Source organism: Amblyomma mixtum, chromosome 3, assembly GCF_055824585.1.
Source record: "Amblyomma mixtum isolate Tamu chromosome 3, ASM5582458v1, whole genome shotgun sequence".
Classification (NCBI taxonomy): domain Eukaryota; kingdom Metazoa; phylum Arthropoda; class Arachnida; order Ixodida; family Ixodidae; genus Amblyomma; species Amblyomma mixtum.
This window is the reverse complement of record NC_143014.1, coordinates 224,914,864-224,936,914: the sequence shown is the minus strand read 5'-3', so window position 1 is coordinate 224,936,914 and position 22,051 is coordinate 224,914,864. Positions and strand designations below refer to the sequence as shown.

The 22,051-nt window shown below is 46.0% G+C and overlaps 2 protein-coding genes across 2 annotated transcripts in view; one reads left to right on the top strand and one right to left on the bottom strand.

The window, feature by feature from the left end:
• Positions 1-22,051, top strand: part of LOC149353843 (uncharacterized) — a 615,886-nt gene that overhangs the window by 489,004 nt on the left and 104,831 nt on the right. The gene's annotated exons all lie outside the window — the stretch shown is intronic.
• LOC149353844 (uncharacterized) overlaps positions 11,699-22,051 on the bottom strand; it is a 44,535-nt gene continuing 34,182 nt past the window's right edge. The window contains exons 5-6 of the mRNA XM_089585138.1: positions 13,153-13,279; positions 11,699-12,613 (exon numbers count right to left, since the gene is read on the bottom strand). Of these exons, the coding sequence (XP_089441264.1) occupies positions 12,504-12,613; positions 13,153-13,279 (237 nt within the window). The 3' untranslated portion in view covers positions 11,699-12,503. The remainder of the gene's footprint in view (positions 12,614-13,152; positions 13,280-22,051) is intronic.

Genomic DNA, 22,051 nt, shown 5'->3' with positions numbered 1-22,051 from the left:
CTGGGACAGAGGTCCCGTTCACTGGGAACGATTCCTCCGCTAGGAGCTTTTGTGCCGCCGCAGCCTAGGTCACGGCGATACAAAACTTGAACCCTCCTTGATGTTGGAGGCCTTCGAGCCCTTTCGGGCCGACGATGCTTTCAATGCCGTCAACAATGTCGTCGGCTGTGGCGTCCGCGTTCATCGTGAACGTGAAGCAGTGTGCCTTGGGTGGAGGCGCCCGGAACTCCGGACCAGCAGGACCGGAAGCTGGCATGGTGGCGGCAGGAGGGCCTGGAACAGCAGGACCAGTCCAGGAAGGGGCTCCCGGGCAGCTAGAGTCACTGGAAAAAATTTCAACCGCAAAGGTCGGAATTTGACTGGCAACACTGAGCGGCCGCTGCCATTTACCTTCCAAGCCGACTGCATCGCAGGGAGGTTGCCGTGTTGGAAGAGCTTGATATTCGGTGACGTATCGGGTTGAGTGTTCACTGAAGCGCAGATACTTCATTCTCGGAGACAATGGTTGCTCAGAAGAGAAAAAATATTTTGTGCAAAGTAATGCAGCCGGCGGTTGTTTTGCTCCGCGGTTGCGTTTGCTGCAGGAACTGTGCTATGATTGTGAGCAGCATCTTAGCGCTGCTATCGGGAGCTTGTGCACGCCTTTTTTCCCCTTCCGCGGAGCAAGCCACGAAGGAAACATTTCGCCACTCCGAGCAGCAAAGAGACAAGCTCGTGCTTTTGGGCAGTGAGCATCGTGGACCGCCATGGGACTGCCGTCTCGTTCAAGCAGGACGAAACTACTTGACATTAGCTTCTTCTTCCCATCCACTCTAGGCTTCTCGAATTCTTCAGCACAAAAGTGGTCCTGCAAATGTTTGTTGTTCAGTTAAAGAGTGATGCTGGTCACCCGAATGCTGGGCTGCCGAAGGAGGCTCCCAGGACTTTTTCGCGTGAAGCCTTGTTTCAAATATGTGGAACAAGAAAAACATGGAAGATAGCTGTAACAATAAGCTGAAACACCCAAATAAAGAGGTGAAGAAAAAGAATATGTTATAAAGGTTTCTAAGTTTACGCAGTGACACTTAAAATAGCTCATTTTGGACGTAAACACGCATGTCACCGCAAACACGCAGCTTCAAGGATTGCTATCATTTGACCCATTTCTATTTTTCTACCAGTCCCAACACAACTGAACAGAAAGCGGCCGTTATGTGAAGGTAAGACATGCCCGACCATGCTTTTATTGACTGCAATCGTCACGGTCCGCGAAAAACATGTGCCATGGGTCGAATGACTCGAGGCGCAGAAAGATCGTGTGAGTGCTTGGTGCACATTAGGACATGGAATTCTCGCGCGATAAATGCGCCTTTGCATGCCACAAGCACGGAATAGTCGGAAGAGCCGCGTGTGTTGAGTAACAAGTGCGTACACGTGTACCCGCATCAAGCGGGCAAGCCGCGAACGATCCCTGCGTGGCATGCGCGACGGTCTTGCTGTGAACTCCTATTTTCTTAGCATCCTATCGCTAACACCGCTCGCACTGCGCTTACGTACCTTCTAAAACAGCACCAAAAAGCATAAGCAAGGTGCACTTACCTCGCACAAGCGTGTTTTTTTTTTTTTGAAGGCTTGAAGTTCTCCCGGCCGATTCTGTGCAACCACGCAGAACGACGCTCTCGATCATTTTTCCCGGTCGGAATCGAGAAAAAAGTCTTTCCGGACTCGGTTCGGTTGCTGCATCCGAAGGCGCAGCAGCCAGGCATGATTTCTTCAGTATCAAGCATGAGAGCAACAGTTGCAACACGAGAAACGTCGGGAACCTGCGCTCTTCTCAGCCGGCCCGACCGGCGAATGGAAGGTATATGGCACCCCAAGATCACGTGGTACGGTTGGGCCAATGACCGCGTCGGCGGCGCGGGGAAAAGAAATGCGGTACTCGGAAATTTTTTCCAGTGACTCTACTGGCAGCCGGCGGGCAGCACGGCGCCGGGACGGCGATCCTCCTGGGGGGCGGCGCCTGCTGCTGGGGACGGGGTCCAGGTGTCCGCTCCGCTTCGGGTAGGGCCTCGCTCCTCGCAAGACTGGCAGAAACTACGCAACGGTCCCAAACGAGAACATCCGGGCATCGTACGAGACTTAACGAGACTCTCTAAGCCCTCCTACGGGACCGGCATACAAGCGCCGGTTGCTCTGCAAACGAGTCACAAAAATAACTGCTGCCAGTGTCTTCTCAATGTTTATCAAGATATCAATAGAGCTGTGCATTTTATAATGCACGGAATTATAATTGTCAATTTCTAATAATACGTGCAAAAAGCACATACATGCCACAATACACTTCGTTGTCATACGTGATGTGTTAGGGGCTTTGAGAGAAGGCCGCTTAAAGAAAGAGGGGAGCTCCAGGGCGAGAAGGGCTTTCAGCCGAAAAACTGCTTTCGCGCGTTCCCCAAGGATGGCGCTGCGGTCCTACACTCACGCATGTAAATATTGCCAAATCATATCGTGCACACGCACTCGAGCAGACGACGCTCAGGAGAGCGATCACGTGACATGACGTCACTTCCGTCAACAGTCAAAGTGGCCGGTTTAAAGGTTGCGGTGGCAGTCACGGTGCTTTCGGTCAGTCGTAAACAAGTGGTTCCAAGACCAGTGCAATCCGCCTAGTTGGGTCCAGGATACTTGCCCCTGAATGGTTAAAGTGCGTCGATTCGAAGTTGCTATGTAAGCCATGCGGTTGGATGCTAGATATGAGTATTGCATTTGTCTTCAAACCGACGTAGGACCTACGCGGTGGCGATATCACGAAGCGTTTGTTTGGAGCCGTTTGTGGCCGTTGCAAGCGTTTCTAATTCCTGTAAGGAGCACCACGGACAGCGACGAGTAACAGCTGCTCACCTTGGAGAAAGAAGGCTGCTCATGGTGACTTTCCTGTGCGTGCATAAGCTACACAGCACAGTGACAGTGTCCGAGAAGTGAAAGTGATTGCGGTCGGAGCAAGTGCTTCTCCGTCGAGTCAGAGAAATGCGCACGTGCGAAGGCTCACTAAGCACGCAGTGTTTTCCGTATGCTGAAATGAACTTGGCGTAGTGCAGCTAGTCGCACTGGTTGCAGTGATTGCGACAGAAGCGAGCGTTGTTACACGACGTTGTTTCTGTTACGTATCCATCACCGATTTTGATCGCGCTTCGTGTAGGCACTGTGCTTCGAAACTGCTGTATGTGCGACGTGACGCGATCTTGGCTGCACGGCCGTCGAACTGTTTTCTTCCGCAATAGCAGCAGGGTCGCCATCCTTCTGCGTCTTGCTGCTTCATACAGTACATTTTGTGATTATGGATGCTCGGGTTACTACGTGCGAAAACATCGGTGTGTAGTGCAGTGGTCTCTTGTGGAGCCCCTTTTTTTTATTTCCTGCCTGCTCTGCGGACCTATGTCTACAAAAATATTTGCGTGAAGAATTGGTGACAACACAAACTTTTCTGCATGATGGTGGGCTGAGCCAGAGGAGTAGTTCTCGGTTTAGGTTGCAACAACATGGGGCACTCCGTTTAAAAAGTGCTATACTATTGTGGGCTGTGGAAAGGCATCTGTGAGGTTATAATGTAAGCTTGCAGCTCTGTTCTTTATTGTTAAGCAGCTTAATTCACTTTGTGCAATGAGCAATCTGTGCCAGGATGTGACTTACCGAGCACTGACAATGCTTTTGACACCAGGAAAAGAAGTGCTTTGGCATCCAGAAAGTGTGTGAGCAGGAGGAGTCGCTGGGCTTCACAGTTCATGGGTTAAGACAAAACTCTCTGCACACACTGCGACAAGCAGAATGATGACAATTACAGTGTGTAACAAAGGTATATGATTCAGGCTGTGCTTGACTTATCTACTCAAATTCAAGAAGTCTTAACAGTCTTTGCACTCTGCACAATTATGCGACAACGGGCTGTATTCATTTTAACTTTGTGCACTGTGTCATGAGCGAGTTCCCATGTTATTGAGGTGTGAGTGCATTGAAAAAGTTTTGCCCCCAGAAATACTGTCCATAATGAAAGCTGATTAAAAGAATGTTGTATGGCACAGCAGTTTGGTGGTTGAAGAATAACAATTGGCTTTTCCTGACACCACTTTGAAACAGCGGATAGGAAAACAAGGCCTGTGGAGCTTGTAAAACTACAAGGAACAAAGACGACAGGAAAGAACAACACCACCACCACACCCAGTAGCCATTCTTGTTCTGTCATTCTCATCCTTAGTACAGTGTCAACATGCCGTCTTTCCAGCAGTTCACCCAACAGCACGCTCAAGCCCTGTGAAACTTAGAGAATGCAACAGCAGGACGGGACACAGTGTGTACATATATCTTGTGCGTGCCATGAAGATAGCCTCCTGTCTCATCATAGCTTGGTCCCTGTATGCGTCTTTCCAGTCATCACCCAGCACCTATGATCCTGTATGCGTCTTGCCAGTCATCACGCAGCACCTATGACCCTGTTTGCGTCGTTGGCATGTGCACCCAATTGTAAAACATTTTATACTCTCGTGATGCTATTATGTTTTGGACAATTAAGTTGTTTCATCCAAATTTGCAAGGCTTTAGAAAGCATTCTTGGAATAGCCAACTTGCTCTCATTCTCCATCAACAGCAACATCCCCCTCAACGCTTTTTTGGTGGGCTTTGAAAGAGCGTGTGATAAAATCCCTCATTTATATAAGGCGTATTTTCTCATGCTATAACTTGGATCAAATTGCTCTAAACTGGATCCAAGCTTTACCAGCCAGCCGTCGACAGAATTCTCATACTGATTCTTACGCATCCTGCTTTTTCCTGCAATCTCGGGCGTCCCCAAGGCATTGCCCTTGGGCCCAAGGTTTTATTAAATACATTATGACCTTCCGTTCAGGGTTTCCTATCACGCCTTCATTGACGACTATGGAGTCTGCCCTCTGCAATCAATAACAGTATTTCAACTCTCAGAACAATATTTCGGATGCTCTCAACTAGCCTGTTTGCTAATATTATTAAGAATGCACTAATATTATTTACTTTCAGGATAACTGCACCTTGCCTACTTATAAGGCCTTACTGAGAAAGGCATATTTACTGCATACTGAAAAAAAATTGGTTTTTGAGGAAGAAATGACGTAGTAACTCTCACATATCTCGGTGGATACCTGAACTGTGCTTTAAGGGAAGGGATAAAGGAGGAAGTGAAAGAGGAAAGGAAGAAAGAGGTGCTGTAGTGGAGGTCTCCGGAATAATTTCAACCACCTGGGGATCTTTAAGGTGCACTGATATCACCGATATCGTGCAGCACACACAAACGTGGCCGCCGCAGTCGGTGCATAGTGGTTCAAATTCTCAACTATTGATATGGCTAACAATGTAACATGGTCTCACCTAACAATCCTTATACAACAACCCACAGCCCAGGTTATTTACGCCATAGCATGTCTTTAGTGTCACCGTCTTCCATGTTGCTTGCATTCAAAACTCCTGTGTGGACAAGCAGAATATTCTTATGCCACATGGCACAAATCTAATTTTCCTGAGATCCTGGGATGAATTCAGAACTGAGCTGCTTGTTTTATTCTCTCAGACTATTGTAGAAGCTCCAGTGTAACAGCACTAAAGGTGAATCTTCGACTTTATTCGTCTCATGCAGAAACTGCAGGGTTTTTTTTTTTGCTCTTTACTGTCACATAACAAACTAATCTTTTCCTGCTCATGGTTCCTTCTGCACTAGCTGCACAAGCAGTGTGCCTCCCTTAGCTTATGCCACTGCATTTTAAGATTCAATTTTGTTGTTGCCACGAAAGGCTGGAATGGTCTTCCATCTCACAAGGCTAAGCTTACTAACCTCTTGTCTTTCGAACTGGTCACTGTAGAAATCCATGCAGTAAATGACAGTGTTAGTCCAATATTTTAGAGGAATCCCCCAGTGTGGAGAACGTTTGTAATAAGGGAGTAAATGCTCACTATCATCCACCCTAGCGTAGCCATACGGCTACAAAAGAAAGCTACTCAGGTTCCACAGGAACGTTGTAGTAGTTAGAGGAAAAGTTACCCTAGTCTGGGGTTCAAACCCGGGACTACTGCCTCACCGGGGCAGTTGCCCTACCAAGTGCGCGAACCGGGACGGCTAGAATGTGATGGGGCAAGCTCGAAATGGGAATGGTGTTGGCCCAATATTTTAGGCGAATCCCTCAAGGTTGAAATGATTTCTAATAAGGTAGCCATTACTCATTGGCATCCACCCAAGCACGGCCATACGGCTACAAAAAGAGCTACAAAGCTTTTCTTTGCAGCCGTATGGCTGCGCTTGGATGCTAATGAGTAATTATTCCCTTATTAGTACATTGCGAACTCAAGCTCCTACTTGCCGCACCATGTCAAAGTTCACCGCTCAGGTATTGTCACTTAGGAGTGTTGAGGTATAATAAATGTTAAAATAAATTGATGTAATAAAGTGCCTACTCACTCGTTCACTTGGGCAAACCAATAAAATGCTCTCTTATGCATAATGTGGTCATCGAGAAGTTCCTCTATTTCAAGTAATATCATAGCATATAAATATGTCCTTTGCATAGGGAGAAATCGACGAGTGCGCTCATGCATGTTATATTCAAGAAAACTTTGCGCTGAATGACACAAGACGGAGGGAGAAACACATACACACACACGAGCGCAAACTTGCGGCTGTATTTTCGGAAACGATACATCGCCTTAAGAAGCAGAAAGGGCGCAAGCGTACAACAGGCAGTACAATACGTATGGGCGTACATTGGTACAGCAAATATAGTATCAGTGATAGGCACAAGACAATTCAAACTCAGCAGAAATGCCCAGAAAGCAGGAACATGAAAGCGGGTTATCGGTCGCGAAGAACATCAAGTTCTTTTTTGAGAAGGGCTACCGATGCCTTACGCAGCCTGCCGTACTAGATATCTCAAAGGCCTCCACAATTTCCCGGGTCACCCTATCGGAAGCTCTCCCGATAACCACCGTAGAACGGAGGAGAGGGCAGCACTGCCGCTTCTTCTTCTTATTCCTGTCTATGTAGTGTTTGCATTTAAGGCAATGCAATGACAGGTTTGAGCCTCCATTTGAGCCCAAGGAATTTGCATGCTCTCTGAGCCTGTCATCGAGACAGCGCCCTGTCTGGCCTATGTACACAGACCGACAGCTGAGTGGAACCTTATACACCACTCCAACAGTGCACGGCACAAACTGTGTTTGGTGTTTCGTGACACATATGTTCTTCATTGCTCTCTTACCCTGGCACCTGCTGGTCATGGCACACAGGCGGAACAATTTCAAAGGAGCTGTAAAAACAACATCAACTCCGAACTTGTTGGCCACCCTTTTGACATTGTGCGATAGCTTGTGCACATATGGGAGGACTTGAAGAGGCCTTTTTGTCTTGTCAGCGTGAGGTGAGGAACATTGACGGCCTCTTAAGCCTTCTAAATTGTCTAAGCAATGACTCAATTGAGTCATTGCTCAAGCAATGAGTCATGCCCATGAGCTCCTTTAAAATCTCAACAACGTTAGCTAAGAACATGTGCAACGTTTTGTACACTTTTGTAATCAATTCCTGGCTTTTTGTTTTGCTTGCATTATTTTTTGTGTTACTTGTATATTTAACCAATAAATTTTTTAAAAGTTTTGCACACACAACTTGGGCACTTTTTTTCGTTGGGAAGTATAATCGTTAAGCTAGTTTGATGTATTACAACATGCAGTGCGTTAATTATTTATTCAAGAAATAATATTTATTTTAAAACACTCAACATCAGTCATATTTTTATGGTAGGGAAAGAGTTGAATAGGCCTTCTGTTTTCATGAAATACCCAGGCATAAGACAAGCGATATCATCTCCAAACCAGAGAAATCAATGCTGCAGAACTTGGTTTTACGTTCTGTTGGAACTCTGAATTATCTGCTCAGTTTCCTCTGAACTCAGTACATGATAAGCAATGCCCTCTTTACCAAAGGCACATTCCAGAGGGTCAACAGGAGCACTTGGTTGCACTCCCATAAGTGCTCTCATAAATGGGCGCACTTTCGTTCATTGGTAGAACAGGAAAAAAAATCACAAGGCATTAAAACGTAATATTCTTGCTTTTATCCTTTTTTTGTTCTGCTGCTCTTCACATGCCCACCTTTTTCTTCCTTTGCTCAAGCTCCACTGCCTCAAAAGAAACTGCCATCTCATACCGCACATATGGAGCGAGTGACGACGACAGGTGCAAGCTGCAGCTGCAAGCTCACAGTTGCCACTTTGCACACGCCGTTGGCACCTGGTGGAAGTGGACTGCATCGCTACTTTCATGGCCATGAGCTATTCCTTGGAGCTCCTTTCATGAGCTATCCCTGTAAGGGTGCAACTGACTAAAGCACTACACTTCCTGCTAGACAGTGCTTGACACGGTAGTACCAGTCACTCGTGCCACAGGAACTGTAAGCAATGTTCTGAGGGCTTCCATTTGCCTCACATGCTGCACTGGCTGAGTGTTAAGGATGTTCAGCTGCTGAGCCCGAGAATGGGTCAAATACCGGCTGCAGTGGTTGCATTTTGATGTAGAGAACGTGCATCAGACGTCCAAGTGCTGTGCATTGCCAGTGCATGTTAAAGGCGCAGTCTACTATCGGAGACAAGCATAAAAACATTGGCATATTCTGGTAGATCACACCACATGATGGCGATAAGGAGAGCAGAACTTGTGGTTTAGGCAAGAATTTATATTTTAAATGGGCAAAAAAGTCAGGTCTGAACAGATGGTAATGCCACACTGTGTTATCTCGTAGCGGCTAACATTGCAGACATTTGCCGTGACCTGAAGTGAATATACTGTGTTTCATGACTATGCCTGAGCATCATATAGACAGTTATTTTTGTTCATGTCCACTTAAGACAGCATACTTTTCACTCTTTCAATTGCATTTTTTGTTTAAAGTGGATTGATTACCTTTTTAAATGTTTTCAAAAAGTCACACAACAGACATCACCGTTGCAGCAGCAATGGCAACGCTGCAGAGCACTGCCGGCAAAAGCTTTTGCTGGCATCTGCGATAGATATCACCTGTATTTTGAAAACCACATTTGTGCTCTCAATCATAGCATTAATAAAACTGAAACATCTATGTTAATGTCTACCTCATTATTGCCGTCTACCATAAGTACGTAAGACTACCATATGGAAAAGTTATAAATTGTTCTCATGTGTTTCACAGCGCCACAGATGGGTATTTGTTTATTTGGGAAAGAAGCTTTCGACTGCCACAAAAAATTTAGTTGATGAAAGTCATTATTAAGCTGTCCCTTTAGGGCCCAGGTGGCTAAAATCAATCTGGAACCCACCATCCGCTATGGTGTCCTTTTCCTTTTCACCCCTCCTCCATCCCTTTCCCCACAGCCGGATTCAGGTGCCAACTTCTTTTCCCAATAATCAATTGTGATAGTTATATCTCGTCTTGATGAGCAGCCTGAAATATCTCTTTCTCCACACACACGTGCGTACACACACACACACATGCACACAGGGGCAAGTGCTTGTCCTGTGTGCCCTTCTAGTTTTTTTTATGCTACTGTATTCATCATGAACCATCACCAACATGCCTAACTTTTCGCCCTGCTAAAAAATCTAACTCAGAAGTCAGAGAACTACTCCTCTGGCTCAGCCCACCATCATGCAGAGACGTTTTTGTTGTCACCAATTCTGCACGCAAATATTTTTGCAGACATAGGTCTGCATAGCAGGCAGAAAATAAAACATCGACGCTCCACAAGAGACGAATGCACTATACACCGATGTTTTCGCACGTCATAACCTGAGCATCCATAATCGCAAAATGTACTGTATGAAGCAGCAAGACGCAGAAAGATGACGACGCTGCTGTTGTCGCGGAAGAAAACAGTTCGACGGCCGTGTAGCCAAGATCGCGTCACGTTGCACACACAGCTAGCGGTTTCGAAGCACAGTGCCTACACGAAGTGCGATCAAAATCGGTGATGGATACGTAACACAAACAACGTCGTATAACAACGCTCGCTTCGGTCGTGATCACTGCAACCAGTGAGACCAGCTGCATAACGCCAAGGTGATTTCAGCATACGGAAAACACTGCCTGCGTAGTGAGCCTTCGCACGTGCGCATTTCTCTGCCTTGACGGAGAAGCACTTGCTCCGACCGCAATCGCTTTCACTTATCGGACACTGTCACTGTGCTGTGTAGCTTATGCACGCACAGGAAATTCACCATGAGCTGCCTCCTTTCTCCAAGGTGAGCAGCCGTTCCTTGTCGCTTGGAATAGCACCTTGGAATCGACGCACTTTGACCATTCAGAGGCAAATATCCTGGGTCCAACTGGGCAGCTTGCACTGGTCTTGGAACCACTAGCTTACAACTGCCCGAAAACATCGTGATTGCCGCCGCAACCTTTAAAGCGGCCATTTTGACTGTTGACGGAAGTGACGTCATGTCACGTGACTTCTCGGCGTTGTCTGCTCGAGTGCGTGTACGGGATATGGTTTGGCAATACGCGGGCGGGCCACTAACCAAGAACGTGGCTTAGGGTGAGATGACCCGGGCCTACTCCAACGGTACTCCACAACATCGACGGTTTTTGCCAGACTCTTTCGAGGTCGTACTAGGCCCCCATCCCCCGGCGTTCCGCAAGGCCGTTAAGCCTGCAGCCGGCCGTGAGGTCGCTTCCCCGAGGCGCCGCTTCAGAGCCTGGCTACTATAAACCCCCGCGTGGACTTGGTTTCTCCGTAGCCAGAAACCGACGCGTCGGTAGCTAGACTTGCACACCCCCGCGTGCGGAGGGAAGTAGCATGTATTTGAAACCTTCTGCTCTTTTGACATGCCATCCGGGCCGGATTTCGCGAGTCCAACCTGAGTATAAACCCAGGCCTGCCTCCGCTCAGGCATCGTATTCATGCACGCCACTGGCCCTCACAGTCGCCTGCGAGTCGCTGCCACTCCCATGGGGTTTTGCATCTCCAGAGGATGGGCCCCGGCCGTCCCATCCCCACTGCTGGCATTGCACCGGAACAAAGCCTAGTAGCCGAAACTACACCGGCCCGTATCCGGTGGCAGGGGAGGCCACGAGCAGGCTGCACAGTCAGATTTCCCCCCTGCTTGCACTACAGTCAGATACAACTTAAGTCTGGAGGGATGCTCCGCCCACAATCGGCCTCCGCGCACAGAATTCTTCCACGGTGGAAAAATATTCCACTGCTTAAACGTTCCTTGTTACCTAAGCAAGAAGCTTATCGCAAGAAAAAATCATGAGCTCTAGACTTCTGATACATGAATTGTTTGATATAGTCAAACATTAAAAAACTGATTTCGTTTGCTGTTGTGATTGGCCAGCAGAGTGATACAGGATGACACGGACCACGGCCTAGTGTTAGCAACTGCTGTTTTTTTTAAAGTTATATCCTACTATAGCAGTCATGGTTTCCGAGGACTGCTGCTGAAATCATCCAACAACAAGGCCGACGTGGTTCTCTGAAATACCACAAGTACGACTACAGTTAGGCTGACAAGGAACACACAGCACAAGCTATACCATCTAAAAAGCATTAGCTAGTGCAACAAAAACTTTTTAAGAGGACACTCTAACTTGAAATAGTTTTTCATGTAATTCTCAGTGATCAAGTATGAAACATGAAGCCATTTGCAGTTTCAGGTGCTTTTTCACAAGGAGATGGAAATGCATGTTTTGTTCTACATTCAAGTTTATTTTCACATGGTTCACTACAGCAACTCAGCGAGGATTTCATACTTTGTAATCCAATGAACATACTGTGTCCACCAACATAAACTCGCATGCTTTACAGGAGTGCCACAAAACAAATGCCGCAAAAGAAATGGTCACCGCTTTGCCGGTTTTGTCAAGAACACAGTGCGAAGGTACAATCTGAATGTGGCTGCACACACACACGGAAAAACTGCTAACACTAACAATAATTGGGAAGCAAGCAGGCATGTACACATTTCATGGCACTTGGCTTTGCCGAAGATAATAAAATACTATTGCCGTGATGGGCTCTTTTACATTGCATTCAATACCGTGGTCACTTGCTAAATGTTCAACGTTGCATGGCTTGCAACACTTCTAACAGTACTGATGTCGACTATGTCGCGCTGGTTGCCTTCCCCTTCAGAACCATGCTTCGCACGCATGTGCTTATTAAGATGGACTGTAGTACTCATGCCTTGGCCACACTGCGGGCAGTGCAGCTTATACTGGCCACTGTGTACCTCTCTCTTGTGATGTTTGACATGGTGCTTTGCCTTGAAACTCATCCCGCACTGAGAGCAGGCGTAGGGCATTGCATCAGTGTGTTTCAAAAGGTGCTTATTGAGCCGAGCAGAGGTGAAGAACCCTTTTCTACAGAGGGGACACACGTGCGAGGCTTTACGGTCGTGCAAATGCTGTCTGCGGTGACGCGTTAAATCAACTGAACTGGCGAAGCTCTCGGTGCGCACGTAAGGCTTTTCTTCTATGTGACTTAACAAGTGCCGGGTAAGGTTATCTGGCTGACTGAAGCCCTTCTGGCAGATCTTGCACACGATGGGCCGCTCGCCGGTGTGCGTCCTCTTGTGCTTCTCCACAAGTTGCCTGCGTGGGCGGGGATGAAATAAAGCAAGGGTGGGGAAGAGGGTGGGCACTTATTAGCATGGCAATGCCAATGATGTGCACTAGTCAGAAACAAGAACCAACTGCACAGCCCTGCACCAACTGCACAGTGCTGCACAATCATCCCTATGAATTTGCTGTTCAAGACATCGGGGAAGCGAATTTTCTGGAACACCCCTCTATTCTGTCGCACCACCATATGCGCTCTTTCTGGTGCCCATTCCAAAGTCAAAATCCTGAAAAGACCATGTTTCTCACTGCGTACCGATGCATTAGCAGCACTGAAACATGTGCATTCAATGTTTGACTTTCATTTCATTTTATTCCATTTATTTTCCCTTAAAGGCCCTAGGGCATTACATAAGGGGGGAGCAAACTCAACATTTGTACCAACGAAGACAAGAACACTACAGAGAAAGAAAAAAAATAACAGTAAAAAGGAATAAGAATGTACAGCAAGTAAGTGGCGCCGAAAAGGTTATACAATATGTAAGAAGTATGGGCAGTAGGAACAGCAGTACCTCTTCTGGAGCCCAGGGGGGTGATCTTGCTGCCTATGCACCTCCAAGAGTGCTTGCCAAGGGAACTCTTGTTCAAATGTGCCGCGAACGAAGCCCAACTGTGGGATGGGCCCACTGTGTTGATAATCTGGGTGCAGAGCAGAGAACGAAAATGCCTTTACTAACAACTACCACACCTGCACTTTGCTCAAAGCACTATTTTTCTGAAGGCCGTGACAAGCAGACCATAGAACCTTTCAGCCGCCCTTTTTGACCTACCTGCTGTGTACTGGGCGTGCCACATTCATCACACAGGCAGACATTTTTCCGATTACAAACACCAGAAAGATTTCAGGGCGCCATGTACCGAAGAAGTTCCCAAAAGGCAAAACATAAGTGGAAGAGATGCACTCACAACGATAGACAAATAATTTGCACATGTAAGCATGTTTGCAACACACAGAATGAGTGGTTCAATGATACTGAATTACACATCATAGCTTGAGACCCACAGAATCATAAGCATGAAACACAGTCTTCTAAAGGAAGTTAGGCGCGTCACAAAACCTGTTCGGATAGAGCAAGTGAATATGTGAGGCAAGGAATATATTTCTTGGCTTTGAGCATGCATGCCTGTGGTGCCAAAGTGAAGTAGTTGTTTGGTTGTAACTGCTGCATTCTGGTGGCCTGCGGTTGGCCTCACGAAACATAACTTGACGAAAGCTATATCCATGATCCTCAAATATATAACACTGCTTTTCTACAATGACAGTTTAGGCATTAGATAACAAGCTTAAAAATTGCATGCAGCATCAATACATATAGCAGTTTCAGTTATAGTATCCTACAAAACAACGAAACAAATGTTGTGCTCCTAAACAGTGGCAAAAGGTCACAAGCTTCAGCTTCTCAAGAGTAACCAAAAACTTCCAAAAACTTCGTAAGGGACAGTTCTGGTTCCAACGACTTGTCTATTTCAACTTTCAAACCTCAAAGCATTTGTGCCCAGAGTGGCTCGAAGTTCTTGTGTAACGTAGGAGCTCACGCACAATGCATTTAAGAAAATGTGCAAAGTTCACATTCCACACACAGTTCATGTCACAGATCACGTCAACAACTGTGCTACAGTCGTGGCCTCAGTGGACAGCTGCTGAAGTCGTCGCAAGGCTGATGTGGCTCTCTGAAATGCCCAAAACATTCATGCTGTTAGGTAAAATGTAAACCAATTTGGCATGTTACATGATCAAAGAACTGCTGGCTATCACTACACAAGATTACGAGCTTTGCACTATCATATGAAATTTACTTTCTCGTGTGCTAGCATAAATGCCTATCCGAAAATTTATAGGGCCCCTCCCAGTGACCAAAAAGTAACAGAAATAAACTTAAGGGACACACGACACTGGTTAATGTTTATTTGCATGTTATCTGCCATTTAAAATGTTTTAACTCGATGTCATGAAGTCAGCCTGGCATAAAAGAGGAAAACCAGGAAAATAAATCTATATGGGATGTACGTCATAACTGGATTATGTACTGTTCTGATGTTTCGTAGCAGTTTTCTCTTCAAGTTGTATTTTTTCTTTGTTGTGTTCCTGTCTTCATGATAACGTCATTGTAAAGAAAAATACCTTGTGCTGTGGCACTCTTTGCCCAAAGCTGCCTCAGCACCATTAAAATTCAATGCTATGATTACCGTTGTGATAATGTCATAAAAAAGAATAACAAATATGTATTTCAAATGCCCAGAAACGATACTAAGGCCTTGGCACCGGCACAAAACAACAAAAAGAATGTAAAAGATTATTACACTAAAAAGATTAAGAACGAAGAAAGGAACACATTCAACCGCAGGAAAGTAATGAATGTCAGGCATCAAATAACAATAATAATATAAACAATAACTCAAGATGTCACACATGCAATCATTAATGTCTAACTCTCCCTAGCTTGCTGCTACTTGTACCACTTAATAAATTTTCATCTTTCACTGACCACAAACCTTCTATTGCAGTTATCAATTCTTTCTTCAGGCGTCTGACCAAAGCTCTCACAGCTGCTTGAAGCTGCTGCTTTACGGAGAGTGCATAAATAGCAGTGTGGGTCACAATTTTACAAAAGCCAAGACCAAAACTATCAACCACAGCTAGTAGAGACAAAAAAAAAACAAGCTGAGAGCATTGATTTCCTTCACCGAGAGCATAGGCATTGTGTATCAGGGTTTGAACATATATATAGCCTCAATGCATTTACAAGCAGCAGTCGCAATTACGAGATGCTGAGCAGCAGTAAAATAACAAACTGCTGCACAGGTGTTTGCACAGGAAAGAGCTGTAACAAGTTCCAGCCATTGCAACAGTTCAAGCCTTGCAAATACTTGGCACAGGACAGCTTTTCTTGCAGTCACGATCCTCAAAGCCTGGCTCTTTCCCCTGCAAATATTAAGTGTCTGTAAGTGCTGTAACTATCAAACAGAATATGAACTATGTACAAGCTGCAGGTGGTTTAAAAAATGTGCGGCTGCACTAGTGTGCATAAAAATTGCTGCAAAGCATGTTAGTGCCAATAAATGTGACAAACACATGAACAGTGAAGACTGGCTGGGACAGGTGTTGTAGCAGGTGTATAATTCCATTCTGTCAACAGTACAGCACCCAAACTTCGGCTTCACCGCCAAGCTTGTCTCGCAGCTTTTCAAACTGTGATATTTGCCCCAAAGTTTGGTTTTGGTTTTATGGGGTTTAACGTCCCAAAGCGACTAAGGCTATGAGAGACGCCGTAGTGGAGGGCTCCGGAAATTTCGACCACCTGGGGTTCTTTAACGTGCACTGACATCGCACAGTACACGGGCCTCGAATTTCTCCTCCAAAGAAATTCAACCGCCGCGGCCGGGATCGAACCCGCGTCTTTCGGGACAGCAGCCGAGCACCATAGCCACTGAGCCACCGCGGCGGCAAATTTGCCCCAAAGTATCTAAATTCTAACCTGAAACCTAAACCTAACGACACATGCAAGGGAAATGGTAAATGATTTATGTACTGGTAATCACCGGTGGAAAGAAAAAGGAAACGCATATTTTGAACAAGGGGATTCCAACTGCCATCTTATGCGTTAAAGAATGCAGTGCTAATCCACTCCACCCCTCATCCAACAGGAATAAGTGCTTTTAATTTACAGCCTTATCCGCTCTCACAAAATTGTTTATAATCGCTGCTAGGTGGCAGTTTTTAACTGGTAGCTGTGGGAGTGTACAGTTGAAAGAACGGAACCAGGAATAGCAAAAAATTTGCACAAGAAGCCAAGATCTCATAGGACTGTCGCTGAAATCATCACAGGAACAAGGCCGATGTGGTTCTTCGAAATGATACAAGTACAGCTGCAGTTAGGTAAGCCATGAACACACAGCACAAACGAAACATTATCTAAAAAACATCTAAAAAACAGCTAGTGCTGTAAGAAGTTGCTAAGGGAACCAAGTCACTTGAAATAGTTTTTCTTTAAATTCTGAATGATGAAATATGAAAGGTGAAGACATTCGCAGCTCATAGGTGCCATTTCATAGATGCAAATGCACGTTTTGGTCCATATTCGAGTTACTTTTCTTGTGCTTCACTACAACAACTGCGCGAGGATTTCATACTCCGTAATTCAGTGAATGTTCTGCCGCCACAAATATGCACTCGTGTGATTTACAAGAATGCTACAAACAAAGTGGTGGCTGCTTCATCGCTTTTGTTATGTTTTATGGGGTTTAATGTCCCAAAGCGACTCAGACTATGAGGGACACCGTAATGGCGGGTTCCAGATAATTTTGACCCCCTGGGATTCTTTAACATGCCCTGACATTGCACAGTACACGGGCCTCTAGCGTTTCACCTCCATCAAAATATGACCGCAGTGGCCGGGATCAAACCCACATCTTTCAGGTGAGCCAAGCACCATAACCACTGAGCCACTGCGACAGCTTTCATCGGTTTTGTGACGAATGTGGAGCTAAGGTGCAATTCGAATGTCGCTGCACACACGGGCAGGAAAACCGCTGACAGTGACAATGCTGAGAAACTCGGAAGACTTGTACACATCTTCTGCCAGAGACTTAGCTTTGACGAAGTTAATATTGCCTTTATGGGCCCTTTTAAATTGTATTCAAAACTGCAGTCACTTGTTGAATGTTCTGCATTGCATGACATGCAACAGTTCCAACAGTACTGATCACTGCAGAGAAAAAATTCAGCACGCTAGAGCACAGTGTCGGCAATGAAGGATTCCTTAGTTTACTGATATGCTCGAAAGTCACAGGCCACTTTCCTCGAATTCCAGTCAATCGTGTCTCCTTTTCATAGGCACGAGAAGCTACAAATTCCTCACACTCGATGCTTAACTTTTGAGCAAGACCACTTTGAGTGTTTCTGTGACTGAGCGTGCAGAGTTTGCTCTCTGCAGCATCACACTAAAACTTTGGGAACTAAAAGCACGCCATGAAATCTACACTACCAGATCAAAGCATTCATGCGTTCTACGAGCTACAAGAAGTATTCAAGGGCAAATCTGAATGTGGGACATGCAAGAAAATGGGTTCTCATGCAAAGCGTATCGAAGCTTAGTTCCAACTTCTGAAGATTCAGGTTTCTGATGTTTAAAGGCTACAGAGAAAGATTGTCTATGCTATATATTAAAGGTGCACCACTAAAGAGGAATCTGAACTAGTCTTCACAGCGGGAACCCGATCTACACGTTCCGAGCATTCTTAGAAGCTTCGAATTATTGTCCTGTGAGGCCAATTCCCTTAATTTAAATTGGCATAAACGTCCCGGCTCCCGCCTTTTTTTGAACTCACCGTAGGCAGTAGGAAGAGACCACTAACGCGTGTAGTGCCTTTCAGGCAATCGTGTGGCAGCTTCACTTTCTTTTTTATTTTATTTTCTAGGTTTCCGTGAATAAATAGATCCAGTCACAGACTACATAAAAATACGCATGGACTCTTTGCTTTCGCCGATCGCTCCGCCGATGGCAGAGCAGCGAGCCGCCACGGGTCTGCCTGAAAGGTTGGATAACTCCTCCTACCCTCTGCAGAGAGTTCAAAAAAAGGCGGGAGCTGGGACGTTCAATCCAATTTAAATTATGAAAATCGCCCGCACACGACGATTTCGATGAACGCGAAGTTCTACAGGCCCGTGTACTGTGCGATGTCAGTGCACGTTAAAGAACCCCATGTGATCGAAATTTCCGGAGCTCTCCACTACGTCGTCCCTCATAGCCTGAGTCTTCGGGATGTTAAACACCAATAAATAAAACCAAAGTTTCTAAGAATGCTCGGAATGTCTAGATAGAGTTCCTGCGGTAAAAAGACCAGTTCAGATTCCACTTTAATGCACCTTTAACCTCCAATGCTGTCTACTCAGTATTTTGGACAGCTTGCTTTACTATAGTGGCCCCAACATGCACTCATCACATTATGGGTCAGCATCTAAGTCCAATGATGATTTGGTTTTCATGGGACAGAGTATTTTCGGTCTAATCAAGGTGGCATCAGAGACCCATTTCCAAGCAACTCACCCCAGAGAAGCCATGCATCAGGCCAGAGGAAAGCTTGCACCTATTGGAAATCGCTGGGTACCCGGTGGCACTGGGAATCGAACCCCGTACCTCCCGCAGATGAGAAAAATGCTCGAACGACTAGGTGGTCACCGCTGCAGTCACTTTCATCAAGTCTACTTGCACAGTGAGACATCTGACAGGAATGCGTTGCCTCTATGCCTATGCTGTTTCTTCATCTATATCTACCAGAGGGTATAAGCCTCTACCTCTATGCTTGCGAAATATGCTGACAATACTGCTTTTACAAGCCTATATTCAAGCATACGTGTCAATTTTTTTAGTGATGAGGTTGGTACAAGCAGGAGTATAGAATTGAAGCTCATCGTGGTGAATAAGTTACCAATAATGATATCGAACATGCAAATTTCCCCAAAGAGAGCTTTGATAAAATAAAAAATAGCACAAACATCAGGTGCCTGTGACAACTCTTTATAAGACTTTACTGAGATAAGTTGGTTGTTATCAAGGAAAAACGGCAAGAACAGCCAACGTTATTTGATTGTTAAATGACAAAGAGCTGCAAAGAGTTGTTCATCAAAATAAGTGCTCGGGCACCTATTGCATCACGGAAGAGATGTAGAGCGGCACTAAAGTTTAGCCACTTGAACTCTACGAGGTACATACCCCATGCATTCTATAAGTGACTTGGAATCCTTTTCTGACTACATACACGACAGTTGTTAAAAGCAGCTTTTGATGTACAAGTTGAAAAGATTGGCAAGGTTAGTTTTCTTACAAAGAAAAATCCAAACTGATATGAGGCGGTGCATAATGCTTATTTCAGGCGGAACAATGATGACCCGCCTTTGAGTGCATATTATTAGAAATCAGCGTAGTAGACAGTTAATTGGTAGACACAAATGGATTCATTTGCTTTACTTGCAAAAAGAACAATTTGCAACACCTCTAATTGGCATCCTGTTCTTTAAGTCTTGTCCCTCGCTACATATATATCAGCATTTCGAGCTGAAAACAAGTTCAATGCAGCTTCATTTTCAAAACTACCGAGCACCATTGGATAGTGTCTGAAAAAGTACTTTGTGCAAATAATTAGAGAAAACACGCCAGAATGCAAAGCTTTCAACATTAGGTCGCACAAAAAGTGACATATAGGGCGTTCTTCCCTGGGCGTCATCAAGCGGATATCTGCAATGCGCTCGGCAGGTTCGCGGCAGTGATGATGTTCCTGCGCCGACGTGCATCGCGCCTCATGGAATCGACATGACAACTGCACCGTTCGATTTCTCTCTTTAAATACTTACCAAGGATATGACTCGTATAAGCACAAAAATATTACAACGTTTGCAACCAAACACAATCGCTCGCGTGTTGCCTAACCTTTCCGGACCGACGTACTCTAGAGCGCTCGTGTACTGTTGGGAAAACTGCTCTCCTAAATGCCTTTGGCAATGCCTTGCTGAAATGCTTACGCACACTGCCTTCGCAATCCTACCTTCGAATGTCCACGCACTCGCGCCAGACTTGATTAAATCGACGAAGCAGCCACCACCACCACCGTAGAGCACAAAAAGGCACGCCACTGAGGACAGTGCGTTCATTCCGTAGCAAAAAAAAAAAAGAAATGAAACACTCGCACACGCACTGTAACGAAACGCCAGAAAAAGAACGCGAACAAAGAGTCAAAACCTCATTTCCTAATTCACAAGAAAAGTGACAAATTTAAGTTGTTCAAGTCGACACACTTGGAGGAAGGAAAAAACTAGTCGACACAACTTTCGCAAGCTATGGATTGCTTTGGCTTGGCTTTAAATGTCTTGGAATAATCTCTCTCGGTGGTGGCGCCCTTCCTGACCACAAATCTTTGTACGACCTGTATGCTCTCGCATATGCAGGGCTGGATTAACTCCAACCACCCAATATCACCCTGAAAGCTGCACTGGAACCTGTTTTAAGCAGGAAATGCTTTTAGCTCCCGTTGTCGGCAGTGTGGTGACGTCACGCCGAGACCGAGAGCCATCATCCGGGCACTGAAATCCACTCATCCGGGCAGTGAATTCCACTCATCCGGGTTTTAAGAGAAGTTTATTGACCCCTCGATCAAAAAGGGACGTCCGTCCCTCTACAAAAACAAAGGTACTATCGCGCCGGAATGAAACGCGAACACGGGAACGCGTGGCCTGTGGCTAATTTTGGTACAGCGCGCGCCGTCTAGCAGCGTCCGCGATAAGCTGCTGACGTGTGCACTGGGTTGGTGGCTTCCTCCCCAGCCGCCCTGTGTGCAGCTTTTGTGCCTAGAAGTGCAGCCTTCGCTCGACTTGCCGCGGTTTGGCAATCCCCGTCTAGCTCCAGCATGGAGCTAGCCGTGTTGCCTCGATACCGACACTCGCCAGTCCACGATCTGGGCGAGCGGGATGACGTTGCGGTTTTCTCTTTCTTTGATGACCGCGTTATCTCTCAGCGCGATCTCTCGGCCATTAGACTGCCGGATGACCTCTGTCATGAACGTGCTAGTGACGGCCTCTTCGGCGTGATGTCTGTGTTTAATTTTTGCGTCACATACACTTCAGTAAAACTTCATTTGTGCAATATTTGTGCAATTCACTTGCTTGTGCAATTTCAGTTGTGCTGTGAATAAAAGAGTGAATTAATTAATTAAGAGTCAATAAAAACTAAATTAAATTGGGAAACTTTTTTTACGGCACCTCAGTGGCTTTGGCAAGTGGCTTTTAATTCCAATGTCGCGGGCTCGATCCAGGTGGCGACGGTCGTATGTCAATTAAGACGAGATACAAAACCGCCCGTACGCTGTGCGATGTAAGCGCACTTTAAATAAACCTAAGTGGTCTAAATTAAAATTAGCCCTCTACTACGGCATCCGTCATAGCCTCTGCGACATTTCAGAACGTTTAATAAAATTGTCGCATTTTTTTTACGCATACACACAAGAAAGATCGACCTGAGCCTTCGACATCCTGCCGAAGCAGATATCGCTTGCACATCATAACCGACCTCATTGGGCAGTCAAGCTTCATCACTGCACTGAGAAGTAACGCGGTAGTTAGGAGGAGCAAAAATCACATCGTCATCCTGCTAGCCGGGACCAGAGTCATGACGTCGGATTCAAAGCGATGTGGTTGGGGCCATGCCGGTGCTAGACGGGGATTGCCAAACTCGGCAAGTCGAGCAAAGGCTGCATAGGGAGGAAGCCACCAACCCAGTGCACACGTCAGCAGCTTATCGCGGACGCTGCTAGACGGCGCGCGCTGTACCAAAATTAGCCACAGGCCACGCGTTCCCGTGTTCGCGTTTCATTCCGGCCCGATAGTACATTATACGGCGACTGACGTCGCCCGGTGCTCAC